Raw genomic sequence first — 15,679 nt, 5'->3', positions numbered from 1 at the left:
TTTTTTTTATTTTTTATGCCTACAGCACCTGGTTTTCCTAGGTGGTCTCCTATCCAAGTACTAACCAGGCCTGACCCTGCTTGTCTTCCAAGATCAGACGGGATCAGGCTCATTCAGGGTGGCATGGCCGTAGACTCGATGCTATTGTAAATGGAACTGTATTCATAATTTCCTTTTCAGATTGTTTATTGTGTATAGAAATGTAACTGAATTTTGTATTGATTTTGTATCCTAGTTTGCTGAATTAATTTATTCTTTTTTTGTGTGGAATCTTTTTGAATTTTCTACATATCAGGTCATATCATCTGTAAACAGATAATTTTACTTCTTTCAAATTTGGATGCCTTTTTTTTCTTGCCTAATTGCTCTGACGAAAACTTCCAGTACTATGTTGAATTAAAGTAGTGAAAATGGGCACACTTACCTTGTTCTTGATCTTAGAGAAAGCTTTCAGTCTTTCATCATTGAGTATGATGTTCCCTGTGGGTTCTTCATAATGGCTTTTATTATGTTGAGGTAGTTTTCTTATATTTCTAATTTACTGATTGTTTTTATCATGCAAGTGTGTTGAATTTTGTCAGATACTTTTTTTATATCAATCGAGATGACTGTGTGTTTTTTTCTTCATTCTGTTTATGTGGCATATTACATGGGTTGAGTTTTTATACGCTGAACCATCCTTACATTCCAGGAATAAATTTCACTTGTTCATGGTGTATAATCTTTTTAATATGCTGTTTAATTCAGTTTGCTAGTATTTTCTTGAGGATTTTTGCATCATTGGTCATAACAGATATTGGTCTTTAGTTTTCTTGCCTGGCTTTGGTATCAGGGTATTGCTGGCCTTAATGAATTGTGAAGTTTCCCCTTCATGTTTTTGGGAAAGTTTGAAAAGGATTGGTATTCTTTAAATGTTTGATAGGATTAACCAGTGAAGGGTTTTTTTTTTTTTTGGAGATTTTTGATTGCTGATTCACTCTCCTGATTAGTTATAGGTCTATTCAGATTTTCTATTTCTTTATGACTTAGTTTTGGTATGTTTTGTATTTCTAGGAATTTGTCCATTTCATATAGGTTATCCAGTTTGCTTTCATACAGTTATTCATAGTACTCTTCTTACAGACCTTTTTATTTCTGTAGAATGAATAGCAATGTCTCCACTTTTATTTCTGATTTTTGTAGTTTGAGCCTTCCCTTTTTTTTCTTAGTCCATCTACCTAAAGTCAATTTTGTTGATCTCAAAGAACCAACTTTTGGTTTAATTAAGTTTTCTCTATTTTTCCATTCTCTGTTTCATCTATCTCTGCTCTAATCTTTATTATTTCCTTCCTTTGGCTAGCTTTGGGTTTAGTTTGTTCTTCTAGTTCCTTAAGTTTTAAAGTTAGTTATTTTGAGATATTTTTTTAAAATTATTTTTTAGAAATATAGTTGACATACAACATATTAATTTCAGGTGTACAACATAGTGATTTGACATTTATATACTTTATGATATGATCATCATGATAAGTATAGTAACCATCCATCACTGTACAAAGTTACTCTATTATTGACTATTTTCCCTATGCTGTACATTACATCCTCGTGACTTACTTATTTCATAACTGGAAGTTTGTACTTCTTATTCCCTTTTACCTTTTTCATCCATCCCCTACCTGCCTCTCCTCTGGCAACCATCGGTTTGTTCTCTGTGTCTGTGAGTGTTTCTGTTTTGTTTGTTTTGTTTTTTTAGATTCTACATTTAAGTGAAATTATACAGTATTTGTCTTTGTATTATTTCACTTAGCATTATACCCTTTAGGTCCATCCATGTTGTTGCCATAGGCAAGATTTCATTCTTTTTTTATGGATGAGTAATATTCCATTGTGTATATATATACACACTACTTTTTTAAATTCATTCATCTATCGCAGGCTGCTTCCATATCTTGGCTATTGTACATAATGCTGCAGTGAACCCAGGAGTGTATGTATCTTTTTTAATTAGTGTTTTCATTTTCTTTGGCTAAATGCCCAGAAGTGGAATTGCTCGGTTGTATGGTATATGGTAGTTCTATTTAAAAATTTTTGAGGAAACTCCATATCGTTTTTCATAGTGACTGCATCAGTTTACACTTTCACCAACAATGCAGGAGAGTTCTCTGTTTCCACATCCTCGCCAACACTTGTTATTTGTTGACTTTTTGATGATAGCCATTCTAACAGGTATGAGATGGTATCTCATTGTGGTTTTGATTTGCATTTTCCTGCTGCTTTGTGATGTTGAGCATATTTTTATGTCTTTTGGCCATTTGTATATCTTCTTTGGAGAAATGTCTGTTCAGCAGCTCTGTACCTTTTTTAATCAGAATGTTGTGTTTTTTGATGTTCAGTTGTATGAGTTCTTTATATATTTTGTATATTAACCCCTTGTCAGATATATCACTTGTAAGTATCTTGCCCCATTCAGTAGGCTGTCTTTTCATTTTGTTAATGGTTTCCTTGGTATGCAGAAAGTGTTTTAGTTGGATGTAGTCCCATTTGTTTATTTTTGCTTTTGTTGCCCTGACCTAAAGAGACAGTTTCCAAAAAATATTGCTAAGATTGATGTCAAAGAGTTTAGTGCCTGTGTTTTCTTCTAGGAGTTTTGTGGTTTTAGGTCTTACATTTAATCTTTAATCCATTTTGAGTTTATTTTTGTATGTGTTATGAAAAGTGGTCTAGTTTCATTTTTATTTTGCATATATCTGTCCAGTTTTCCCAACATCATTTAGCGAAGAGACTATCTTTTCTCCGTTGTATATTCCTGCCTCATTTGTGATAGATTAATTAACAATATGAGTGTGGATTAATTTCTGGGCTTCTATGCCATTCCATTGAACTGTGTGTCTATTTTTGTGCTGGTACCATACAACTTTGATTATATAACTTCGTAGTATACTTTGAAATCAGAAATTGTGATAACTCACAGCTTTGTTGTTCTTTCTCAAGATTGCTTTGGTTAATTCGGGGTCTTTTGTGGTTCCGTATAAATTTTAGGATTATTTATTTTAGTTCTGTGAAAAATGCCATTGGTATTTTGGTAGGGATTGCGTTAAATCTGTAGATTGCTTTGGGTAGTGTGGACATTTTAAAAACATTCTTCCAGTCAGTGAGCATGAAAGTTATATCCTTCCATTTATTTGTGTTGTCTTCAGTTTCTTTTATCAGTGTCTTATAGTTTTCAGAGCACAGCAGGTCTTTTGCATCCTTGGTTAAATTCTTTCCTAGGTGTTTTTTCTGATACAGTTGTAAATGGGATTGTATTCTTAATATCTCTTTCTGATAATTTGTTGTTAGCATATAGATGATATACCACTGGTTTCTGTATGTTATCCTGTAACTTTACTGAATTTATTTATTTTTGTTAGAGTCTTTAGGATTTTTTATATACAATATCATGGCATCTGTAAATAGTGACAGTTTTGCTTTTCCAATTTGGATGCCTTTTTTTTTTTTCTGGTTGTTCTGACAAGGACTTCTAATATTGTGTTGAATAAAAGTGGTAAGAGTGGGCATCCTTGTCTTGTTCCTGATCTTAGGGGAAAAGCTTGTAGCTTTTTACTGTTGAGTATGATGTTAGCTGTGGGTTTGTCATTTGTGGCCTTTACTATGTTGAAATATGTTCTCTCCTCACTTTGTTGAGAAAACATAAAAATGGATGTTGTATTTTGTCAAATGCCTTTTCTGCTTCTATTGAAATGATCAGGTGATTTGTTTTGGTAATGTGGTGTATTAAATTGATTGATTTGCAGATATTGATAATCCTTGCAATCCCTGGAATAAATCCCACTTGATTGTGGCGTATAATCCTTTAAATGTGTTGTTGAATTTGGTTTGCTAATATTTTGTTGAGAATATTTGTATCTTTGTTCATCAGGGATATTAATCTGTAATTTTTTTTGTAGTGTCTTGGGTTTTGGTATCATTTCTTTTTTAAATGTATTTATAGCTATAAATTTCTCCCTTAGCACTACTTTTGCTGCATCCCATAAGTTTTGATATGTTGTGTTTTCATTTTCATTCGTTTCTAGATATTTTCTAATTTCCCTTTTGATTTCTCCTTTAATCTGTTGGTTTAAAAGTGTGTTGCTTGATTTCTATGATTTTGTCAATTTTTCTTGTTATCGATTTCTATCTCATTGTGGTCAGAAAAGATACTTTGTATGATATCTATGTTTTATTTATTTTATTTTTAAAATTTATTATTATTTTTTTTGGTGATATTGGTTAATGAAATCCTGTAAATTTCAGGTGTACAATTTAACAGTTAGGCATATATATATATTACATTGTGTGTTCTTTCTGTGTTCAGAAAGAAAGATTTCTCTATGTCACTACATATTTGACCCCTTTTATCCCATCTACCCTTTGGTATATGCCTAGAAGGAATAATACTTTCACTGTTTGTAACTATAGTAGTAACAATTCTCAACTCCCACTTAGTCTAACCACTAGTCTGTTGTCCATGTCCATGAGTCTCTGTTTGTCTTGTTCATTTATTGCTTTTAGGTTTATATCCCACATATAAGTGACATCATGTGGTTTTCAACTTTTTCTGTCCGGCTTAATATCTATGTTTTAAAATCTATTGAGACTTAGTTTGTGGCTTAACTTATGGTCTATGCTGGAAATTCTTCCAAATACACTTGAGAAGAATGTGTATGCTGCTGTTTTGGTTAGAGTGTTCTGTATGTCTGTGAGATCTAGGTGGTTTCTTTGTTAAGTCCTCTATTTCCTATCTTCTGACTGGTTTTCTATCCATTACCGTGAGTGGGTTATTGAAGTCTCCAACTATTACTGCAAAACTATTTCTCCCTTCAATTTTGTCAGTTTTTGCTTCATATATTTTGATGGCCTGTCATTAGGTATGTAAATGTTAATAATTGTTAGATCTTTTTGCTGTATCGATCCTTTAAACAATTATAGAATGTCCTTTGTCTTTTGAAACCTTTTTTGATTTAAAGTCTATTTCATCTGATAGAGTATAGCCACCTACTCTCTTTTAGTTACTGTTTGCATGGTATCTCTGTTCCCTTCCTTTCACTTTCAACCTGTTTGGGTATTTCGATCTCAGTGCTTATAGACAGCATATAGTTGGATCATATGTTTTTATCTATTTTCCTAATCTCTGTCTTTAAGCATTTAATCCAGTTACACTTAATTATAGATAAGGAGGGACTTCTGTCATTAATCTGTTGTTTTTTATGCCTTATAGCTTTTTTGGTCTTCATTTTCTGCATGACTGTCTTGTGTTTAGTTGATTTTTTATAGTGAAATTTAAAAATTCTTTTATTTCCTTTTTTGTGTATTCTACAGTTAGGTTTGTGTGGTTATTATGGAGATTATTTTAACATCCTAAAGTTAAAACTCTAGTTTGAATGTATACCAGTTTAACTTCAATAACATACAAACTCTTTTATTGCTGCATTCCTACCCCTTTTGGTTGTTGATGTGACAAAATTATATTTTTATACAGTGTGTGCCCCAAAACGTAAACCAATATTTGTTTATATCCATTAGGCTCTTAAAATATATAGAAAATAATATTTGGAGTTATAAACCAAAGTCATGGTAATACTGGGTTTTACACTAATAATTGTGTTTTCCTCTTAAAATTTGTTAGTCTCTTAAATCATGTAGAAAACAGGAATCATAGTTATAAACCATTGTTAGAATAATATTAGCTTTTATAATTGCCTATATTTTTACCTTTATTGAGATTTTTTTCTCCATATGGCTTCAATACTGTCTAATATCCTTTCATTCCACCTTGGAGGACTCCTTTGAGCGTTTCATGCATGGCCGTTCTGGTAGTCTTGAACTCTCTCAGCTTTATCTGGAAATGTCTTAATTTCAACCTCAGGTTTTTGAAAGATATTTTTTGCTGGATATAGGATTTTTGGTTGACAGTTTTTCTTTCTTTTAGTACTTGGAATGTATCAGCCTCCTCTCTTCTAGCCTCTAAAGTATGTAATGATAAATCTCATGATCTTGTATGTGATAATTTGCTTTTTGCTTGCTGCTTTCAAGATTCTGTCTTTAACTTTTGAAAATTTGATTATAACGTGTCTCGGTGTGAATCTTGTTTGAGTTCTTAGTTAGAGATTATTGAGCTTCTTGAATGTTTATGTTTATGCCTTTCATCAAATTTTGGAAGTTTTCAACCACTATTCCTTCAGATATTCTTCGTGCCCCTTTCTCTTTCCTACTTCTGAAAATCCCATGATGTATATGTTGGTCTACTTAATGGTCTATCACAGGTCCTTAGGCTCTGTTCACTTGCTTCAGTCTTTTTTCTTTCTGTTCCTTAGACTCGATAATTTGCATTGTTCCATCTTGAAGTTTGCTGATTCAGATCTACCTTTCAATAACTAGTGTATTTTTCATTTCAATTATTGTACTTTTCAGCTTCAGGGTTTATTTTTGGTTTCTTTCTAGGGTTTCTACCTCTTTATTAATATTTCCATTTTGTTCACACTGTTTTCTTGATTTTCTCTACATCTTTACTTTTTTGAGAATCTTTAAGGGAGTTAAAGTCTTTGTGTAGTAGATCTGCCATCAGGTATTTTTTAAGGACAGTTTCTGTTGATGTAATTTTTTTCCTTTGAATGGGCCATTAGAACTAATGGGCTTTTAGAACTAATAAGTATTATTATATGCCTTGTGATTGTTTCGTTGTTGTTGTTGAACACTGGACGTTTGAATCTAATAGTGTAGTAACTTTGGAAATCAGATTTTCTCCCTCCCCCATAGTTTGCTATTTTTTCTTATTGTTTTGTTCATTTTGGGGGGGTTGGGGGGGATTTTGTAGGGCATCTCTATGCTGAGGATCAGCCTGAGGTGTAAACCTAAGGTCTTTTCTGAACCTTTCCCTGGACATGCATTCTAACTTTCCCTGTATATAGAATTGTTTTTGAAAGTCTTAAGGTCTGGCCTCCCCAAAGGGGAAAAAGCAAAAAAATGAGAGGAGGGAGAGTGTTGGCCTTTTAAATCCCCTAGAAGTTGCTTCAGCCAAAGAGGGAGGGGCTTGCAACAATAGAAAAGGTGCAACAGTGGCTGCCTGCCTTTTGGTATGTACCTCTGTGACCAAAAGCAACAATCAGCAATCATAGCTCAGATCCCCAATATTTGGAGATAGAGTCCTTTTTGCTCACCCTGGCTTCCTCAAAGTGTGTGCAAACTTCTCCAGAAATGGGTGCACAACTGCCTGCTATGTGGCTAGGGGTAAGCGCTGGTAGTTTCTACTGTGCTGAGAACTGAAATTGATGGAAATTAACCCTAATTTACTGTCCAAGTCTTACCCTGGAAGTTGCAAGCCTTCAATAGAGTCGAGTTCTAAAATAGATTCTGCCAGTGCAATTGTTGTTAAGGTGGAGAAATAGATTCCTGTTGCTTCCTACTCTGCCACCTTCCCAGAATCCTTCTCTTTTTTTAAGGCTAAATAATATTTCATTGTATGTATATACCACATTTTCTTTATCCATTCATTGATAGATGGACAGACACTTGGGTTGCTTTCATATCTTGTCTATTGTGAATAATGCTGCAGTGAACATGGGAGTGCAGATATCTCCTTGAGATCCTGTTTGTGTGACTCTTCATTGAAGGTTTTTAAAATCTTCTGTCTCCTAATGATAATAATTATCAGTCTTATGTTAGAGTAGCTACATGCTTTTGGGCTATCCGGTGTGCAGTCACAGCAAGCACAGTCTACTCATTTTATTGTTTTTTTCTATTCGATATTACCTGAAGTGAAGAGATATCATTTGCTTCATTCTAGGCATACCAGGCTGCCAAGAAAACAAAAGCAGATGACCGGGGGGCAGATACTAACACTTCGGAGCAGACGATCCTCAATATGATTTCCCAGAGCTCTTCAGATACAACTATTGCAGGTTTAATGAGCATGTCAACTTCTTCTACCACAAGTGCAGTGCCTTCTCGTCCATCCACTGAAGAGTCATCTAACAACTTAAGCAGTGTGGAGATGTTGCAGGGCGAGCGCTGGCTGTCCTCCCAACCTCCTTTTAAACTAGAATCTTCTCAGGGTCATCGGACTAGTGAGAATGTAGCACTTATAGGAGTTGATCATTCCTTGCAACAGGATGGTTCAAATGCATTTATTTCTCAGAAGCAGACTAGTAAGAGTGTGCCATCAGCTAAAGTGTCACTGAAAGAATACCGTGCAAAGCATGCAGAAGAGTTGGCTGCCCAGAAGAGGCAACTGGAGAACATGGAGGCCAATGTGAAGTCACAGTATGCATATGCTGCTCAGAATCTCTTATCTCAACATGATGGCCATTCTTCCGTCATTCTGAAAATGCCCATAGAGGGCTCAGAAAATCCTGAGCGGCCTTTTCTGGAAAAGCCTGACAAAACAGCTCTCAAAATGAGAATTCCAGTGGCAAGTGGAGATAAAGCTGCCTCTTCAAAACCAGAGGAGATAAAAATGCGTATTAAAGTCCATGCTGCAGCTGACAAGCACAATTCTGTAGATGACAGTATCACAAAGAACAGAGAGCACAAAGAAAAGCATAAGACTTACCCATCTAACCATCATCATCATCATAATCACCACTCACACAAGCATTCTCACTCACAGCTTCCAGCTGGTACTGGGAACAAACGGCCAGGTGATCCGAAACATAGTAGCCAGACAAGCACTTTAGCGCACAAAACCTATAGCTCGTCTAGTTCGTTCTCTTCTTCCAGTTCTACTCGTAAGAGGGGTCCCCCTGAAGATACTGGAGGGGCAGTGTTTGATCATCCAGCCAAGATTGCCAAGAGTACCAAGTCCTCTTCCATAAATTTCTCCTTCCCTCCTCATCCAACAATGGCCCAGTTGCCTGGACATAGCTCAGACACAAGTGGCCTTCATTTTTCACAGCCCAGCTGTAAAACTCGAGTTCCTCATATGAAACTGGAAAAAGGCCCCACTGGGGCCAATGGTCACAACACAGCCCAGACAATAGACTATCAAGATACTGTGAATATGCTTCATTCCCTTCTCAGTGCCCAGGGTGTTCAGCCCACTCCACCCCCTGCATTTGAATTTGTTCATTCTTATGGTGAATATATGAATCCACGAGCTGGTGGAATGTCCTCCAGATCTGGCAACACAGACAAACCCCGGCTACCACCTCTACCTTCAGAACCTCCTCCACCGCTTCCACCCCTTCCTAAGTAAAAAAGAAAAAGGAGAGGAGAAAAAACTTCTTTAAAAACACATGCTTTTTTTTTTTTTTTTTTTAACTACTGATTCTGGACTAAGAAAATTACTTCCCTAATGAAATATGTCTCCCTTCTTGGACTAGGGAAAAAATTAATATTGAGACATAAGCGGGAAGATGGTAGAGGGCCTTGGTTACTATATCTGCTGCCTCAAAAATGTAACTATTTTATTATAGTTTTTATTGGTATTAGAGACATGAGAATATTGAAGCTGTGAAAGATTAAGAATACTTTCTCTATTCTTGGCCTCTCCACCTCCTAATTAGGTCGATTAGAGTTGATATCTTCCCTCTTCTTGCCAGGACTGAAATATGGAGGGTTTGTTTTTATCAAACAGTTGTGGATCCTTTTGGTGTTTAATATATCAGAAGAGAGGAAGTATTTAAACGTCAAAAATTTTTAAGAGACTTAAAAATAATTTAAAGAAAGTAAGTTATCTGTTTAGTTTTTTTTATATAATTGGGGAGGGGATAGGGATTTTGCTGTGTGTATGAGATACATAGCAGTGAGTCCTGGGGGGTGGGATTGGAGGGTGGGGGATATGTAGATGGGATGGGAGGGTAGGCTTTTGGCCATGAGTTCTGAGATAGACTCTGGCCACTTGAAGTATTGAGACCTTTAAGTGTGTATGTAAGTGTGGGTATGTATGTTTTTAAGTGCGTGTGTTTAAAAATCATGTTTTATCTTTCCCTCCCTGTCCCTCACCATTTTCACTTCCCAACAGTCTACTAGAGAGAACACGGTGTGGCCTTTAGAACATGAAGGAAGAGGCATGCATTCAACATGGTATTTCTCCCTTTCTTTATGTTGTAATTGAGTGGTAGCCTTCTAAATTCTAGTTTGGGCAAGTGCAGCCAATGGCCTGACTCTGGACTCTATTATAAACACTTCCTTTTTTACCCCTTTTTTCCTTTTGATGCAGAACAAAGGTGGGGTTGAAGAAAAAGGGTTAGAGAGCAAGGCTGGCTTCTGCCCTACAGAATTAGGTGTGTCTTCTTTTCAGGTTGGGCTTTGGGAAAGTGTTCAAGTGAGAGCAGTCTCAAGGTCTCTGCCTGTGAAAGTCCAGACCATGTCTCAGAATAGTTCTGGGAGAAGCCATTGAGCTAGAGGATCCTGAAAACAATGAAATTGTGATTGGGGATTTTTAGGACATTGTATTTTAAGTTATATTATAAATGTGAGACTTGCTTTTTATCTGTATATCTGAAGAGAAACAGCTGCATCCTTAATTTTTGCAGCCTATATAGCTTCAGAGATTGGAGCTTGTGGATTTAACAGTACTAGTGCCATTAGGGTTAGCAAACCTAACCTACAGATATTGTTGAGTGTCCATTTTTGGTGGCTTTAGACTCTAGGCAGAAGGTTCTTCAGGAGATTTCTAAGGATCCTTTTAAAAAAAATGGATCAGGTATCCTGTTAGGGTACTCGATTATCCCATATTTTAGGAGTTAACATTTTAGTTGAGGAAAGGAATCTTTTAAGGAGCTAGAAAAATTCTAAGCCAAGTTGTCTAACTGAAAATGCCACCTAGCCATGGATCATTTGATGTGATATTGTTTGGTCTTCATGGCATTTTTTGCTATGGAAAAAATGATGCAGTTTGAATTTGTCTTGTTTTTAATGTAGCTTCCTTCACAGTGAATATTTTTACGGACAAATTGAAATTTTTTTCATTGGAAGTCATAGGGAGACAGGAGTTATACATTTGCTGCTGCTTGCCATCAACAAATTGGAGAGAACACTGAAGCAGTTGGAATTGATGATGCACTGGCCTAATATAGGAAAGAATCTGTACAATAAACCTTAACTGAAAGTGAATTAGTGTCTAGCATCTTTGCATATTTGAACTGTCTGGAGTGCCTGTCATTGCTGTGTAAAATGAGCTCTCTGCCAGCCTATAAACTAGTGTTATTTTTGACTTGGAATGTCATTTCACTTTTATAGATGACATTTTCCTCTTCTTGATAGTTTGTGTTGTGCTAGATAATTGGTAGTTGTGTGGTGTCTTTACTAAATATAGCCTTTCTGTTTAGATTTTGTTTGGTGAAGTCTGCTCTCCTTCTTGACCTTTAGTTTGCATCTGTATCTTTGTAGAATTGATGATCACTGATTTGATTATGAAAATGTCTTCCAGCTTTTAATTTTTCTCATCAGAAGTCACATTTTCTAATCACATGCACTCCCTCACCACAGAGACATACATATCCACTTGGCTTAATTAGCAGTTCTCCATGATAGTCTGTAGTTAGTTCCTTAGAACTCTGTCAGGAGTGAACTTAGAAAAAAGTGCTTACTAGAGCCTAGAGCCTAAGACCTGCTTTATACTGTGTAGTCTGCCTGTATACTAGAAGATCATTCTAGTATAGATCAGTTTAAAGACTTTTCTATATTAAGGCTTCTTGATACTGTTTTAAGGTATCTGCAGTGTCTGCTTTTAGATCTGTGCATACTTCATGAACTCATGGTCTCTGCATGAAAGCTGCTGCATTGTCTTTGGGTTAGCAGATGTGCCTGTCAGTAGCATGCATATTGTCCAAATTCCCATAAACTTAGGCTTCAAAGGGTTGTGTGGTTTCTAAACTGTGTCTTCTCTACTCTCACTTTCAAAGAGTGAGAAATGGGGTTTATATACCCAAAGTTCATCTAGTAAACATGGCTTTTTCCCCTCCTTTTAACCTAGACTATCAAGGATAAATGGTAGTAAGCAGGCCTGGAGCCTCAAGTTCGGTAAAACTAATTCCTAAACTTTGTTTGAATCTCATGTTCACAAAAACAAATACCTGTGGATTGTCTTTAGGGTTTTTAATCAGACACCCGTGTTGCTCTTAGCTGAACTCTAGTGAAGCATTAATCTAAAGCTAAATTGGCCTTCTGCAGTATCAGTTATGCTTTTTGGGTTTAGAAAATACATGGAATTAGTTTAGTCTTCTCACTTAGGAATCAGTGTGTTTCCATACCTGAGATCCTCAGCTTGCTTTTTTTTCCAAAAAAAAAAAAAATGATTTTAGTGTTTTGATTTACTGCATCCTTTTTCATAGTTCTGTATTATTGGCTTCACTAGTGTTGATATAAAAAATTTTTAAATCTCCAGTTAGAAACAGCAGTGGATTAGGATATAGGAATAAAATCATGGTAACATTAGTGTGAGATTTCCTTAAGCCTCTGCTACCTAATTCCCCATATTGAAAATGCATACGCCTCATACCTTGCTTCTGGTCAAAGGCAATCAGAGGGGTCTTATCCCAGCCTGGTTGAATTTTAAACATCTATGTTGCCCACAGAAACATAGGAACTGTGGGAACTTGGGAAATGATTACTTTTTAAAAAGGATTATTCTTTTTTTATTAGTTACTTAATATGCTAGGAAAAGAGATTCTAGAACAGCTTGAAGTTGGAATACAAATATTCTCTTGGGTTTGGGAGAATTTAAGCAGTCTATGCAACCTTTCACATGGTGAGAAATAAGCCCTCCACAGTCTCCCTAAGCTTTTAGTGACTTTGATACCTCCCCCAAATTTCTCATGTTGCTGCTTGTTAACACCCAGCTTTTAATGAGTATTCGCTCCTGATGGTTTAAGAAATGTTCATGTGGTATCACATTATCAAGTTTTGTCTTTTATCTCTCTGCGGATGTGGGTTTGAAACAAGTATGGTACTGTAATCCTATCTAATACAATGGTCTAGAATAATAATTATTTTTTAGTCGGAGACCCATTTTAATATTTCTGGTTTTTCATATGAACTTGGCATTGGAAAAGGGAGGGAAAGAAAATGTTTACTAAAAAGCAGTGTCTACTCTTCCCCTTTATGAGTGTGTATTCATGGTTGAATGAAAAGAACAGAAAGACCCTTGGGTTTTCTGTTGCCATGTTAAGTGTGGAGAGGGATGCTTGACAGCATGCTAATTGAAGCCAGAGCAAGTGTGTCTCCAGGTTATCAGGAAGTCTTCATTTTAAAGCTGAAGACCTGACTGATTCGTGGCTGATAACACTGGAATTGATTAGAAGATGGAGGTGATGGCTGGGTTAAGCACCCAAAGAGAAGAATGCAGCAGCCTAACTTAGTGTTAACCTAGGTTTCTGGATTTGAAACTGACCTTTCCCCTAAAATTGTCCGTTTTCTTATCAGACCAAAGAGCAAAGAACAACAACAAAAAAAAAAAAAAAAAAAAAAAAAAAACACTTTACCAATCTATGTCACTCAGGTACAATTTTGTGGTGATATTTTTTGTCCATTTTCTTTGTATTGCTCTTAAGAGTCCTTTCTCAGCATATTATTCTGCTGTTGCCTCTGTCCTCCTTGGGGCATCTCGGTTCTGGATGCTGCCCCTAGTATCTCTACTGCTGTTATGTGAATGATAGGATGTAAATGACCATTACAGTAAGGGCTCTTTGTAAAAAAAATTAAATTTTTAAAAAAATTTTTAAAAAGATGTATACATTTTATAGTCTGGCTATCAGTTTGATATCTTGCTGTCAAGTATGTTTCTCAATCTGTATTTATCCATCCCATCAATAAATGTCAATTATAAAACATTCATCTGATTGCTGTTTATGTGTACTGAGTCTTCAAATTAGTTTTTACTTGTCATTTTATTGATATGATTATAGTTTTGTTTTAGTTTTGGTCGTAGTATGTACTTTCTTACTACACAAGATCCTGTGGGAATTGAGTCCATCAGAAAGACCTAAGATTTGGTCATCACAGTGAAATTGATAGTGTAAAGTATGATGTAATGGGGGGGGGGAACCCTCATTCAGAATCGTTGTGTGGATACCTGGAAGAGTAACTGGTACACAAAAAATACATAGCTCTTAATAGATGATAGTAACACTATCAAACATTCATAATTGTATACTTGGTTTCTTTGAGAAATTGAAATATTGGTATAGACTAGGAGTGCATTTGGAAGGAAAAAATAAATAGCATTCTTGGTGGTGCCTGGAAAAATTGATAGTGAATACTCTTTTTCCTGGGACATAATAAAACCATACATACAAGGTAAATCTTATAAATTACACATTTAAAAAGAAAGAATTTTTATGCTAAAATACTTCATCAAATATATGGTGATGGAAAGCTATTTGACTTTGGGTAGTAAACATACAATGCAATATAAAGATGACGTATATAGAATTCTACACTTGAAACCTATATAATTTTATTAATGTTGCCCAATAAATTTAATAAATTTAAAATTTAATAAAATTTAAAAAAATGAAAAGTATTCCAAAATTATAACACAAAGTTAGCATTAGCTATAGTTTAAAAACTCTAACATTTCTAAAAAATCACTTGAGTTCTGTTCATTCCATTTTTTAAAAATAAAACAACTTAAGATTTTTGTTTGTTCTGCCTTTCCTGAAATTTTGTGGAAGTCGCTGACATTTTAGGAATTCTTTTCTGGTTTGAATGGAAGAACAGAAAAGCAGTAAATGAAGAATGTGAGAATAGATGTTACAAAATTATAAATTTAGTGATTTGCCTTTAAGAGTTAATATCAACTTATCCTTGGGAGTAGATGGACTACAAATCAATATAAAGGTTGTGCACAACTGTATCCTCAATTAGAAGGTTTGTTTAGCTGATACAAAGTTGGGCTTCATCTTATGATCAATGCCTAAATCATAAATTCTGTCATCTCTATCATTAAACTTTCTGTAGAAAGTTTGAAGCCCTCCTATGACTTCTGTGGATTCCTTTAGAAGCTTATATTTACTGTAACCTCTAGCTCTGAGGCCTACTTCTGAATTGATATGGATTATGGATTGTCACATGTCCTACTTGTGCTACTTTTTTGCACTGTGGAATCTCAACTTCATTTCACATACACAAAACGAAGAGATAAAAAATCAGTGAAAATAAATTGAATACAGTAAGTCCTAACAACATTGTTGATAGGTTCTTGGAAACTGACTTGAAGCGAAATGACAGATAAGGAAACCAATTTTATTGTAGGCTAATTAATAGAAATAAGGGTTAAGTTCCTATGGCATATTTCTGGTAAAAAAAAAATCAAACTTATAGGGACCCAAAACACTTGTAATATTAAACATTGAGATACATGTGAGTTATATATACATTTAAGAAAGATTAATAAAGAATGATTTTCTAACCCACCCTGGACAAGACCCTTCCATCGCACTCACTCAGCTTGGGTCAGCTTGGGACAATTTAGACAAACTAATTAACCATGCACATCTTTAGGATGCGGGAGGAAACGAGTCCCAGAGGAAACCACGCAGGCATGGGGAGAATGTGCAAACTCCACACTATGGCCCCAGCCAGAAAGAGATTTTTTTTCCTCAACGTTAAAGCTGTTGAATGAAAGGAAGTTAATAGAGGACCTGCTGTACTAGAGATACACCTTTTCTGAAAAGTAGTTTCAGGTACTCCTCTGTTTCATTTATTCCTTCACTAGAAAATA

The 15,679-nt window shown here is 35.4% G+C and overlaps 1 protein-coding gene and 1 pseudogene across 4 annotated transcripts in view; one reads left to right on the top strand and one right to left on the bottom strand.

Moving 5' to 3' along the window:
* The window catches only part of CCNT1 (cyclin T1), a 33,535-nt gene extending 19,746 nt beyond the window's left edge, over nt 1–13,789 (top strand). For 2 of the 4 annotated variants that reach the window (XR_002782302.1, XR_002782303.1), the window contains exons 9-10: nt 7,802–9,680; nt 9,977–13,789. Coding sequence is in view for 1 of the 4 variants with exons in the window: in XM_023535433.1 (XP_023391201.1) it covers nt 7,802–9,208 (1,407 nt within the window). In the remaining 3 variants the exon portion in view is untranslated. Of the gene's footprint in view, nt 1–7,801; nt 9,685–9,976 lie in introns of those variants that run through there. The other 2 variants (XR_002782304.1, XM_023535433.1) reach the window with 2 other exon arrangements.
* LOC111744767 lies at nt 17–135 on the bottom strand (annotated as a pseudogene).
* Nucleotides 13,790–15,679: the final 1,890 nt, after the last annotated feature.

Source organism: Pteropus vampyrus, unplaced genomic scaffold, assembly GCF_000151845.1.
Source record: "Pteropus vampyrus isolate Shadow unplaced genomic scaffold, Pvam_2.0 Scaffold140, whole genome shotgun sequence".
In the NCBI taxonomy this organism is placed as follows: domain Eukaryota; kingdom Metazoa; phylum Chordata; class Mammalia; order Chiroptera; family Pteropodidae; genus Pteropus; species Pteropus vampyrus.
The sequence above is the reverse complement of the archived record's forward strand: the minus strand, read 5'-3'. Positions and strand labels throughout refer to the sequence as shown.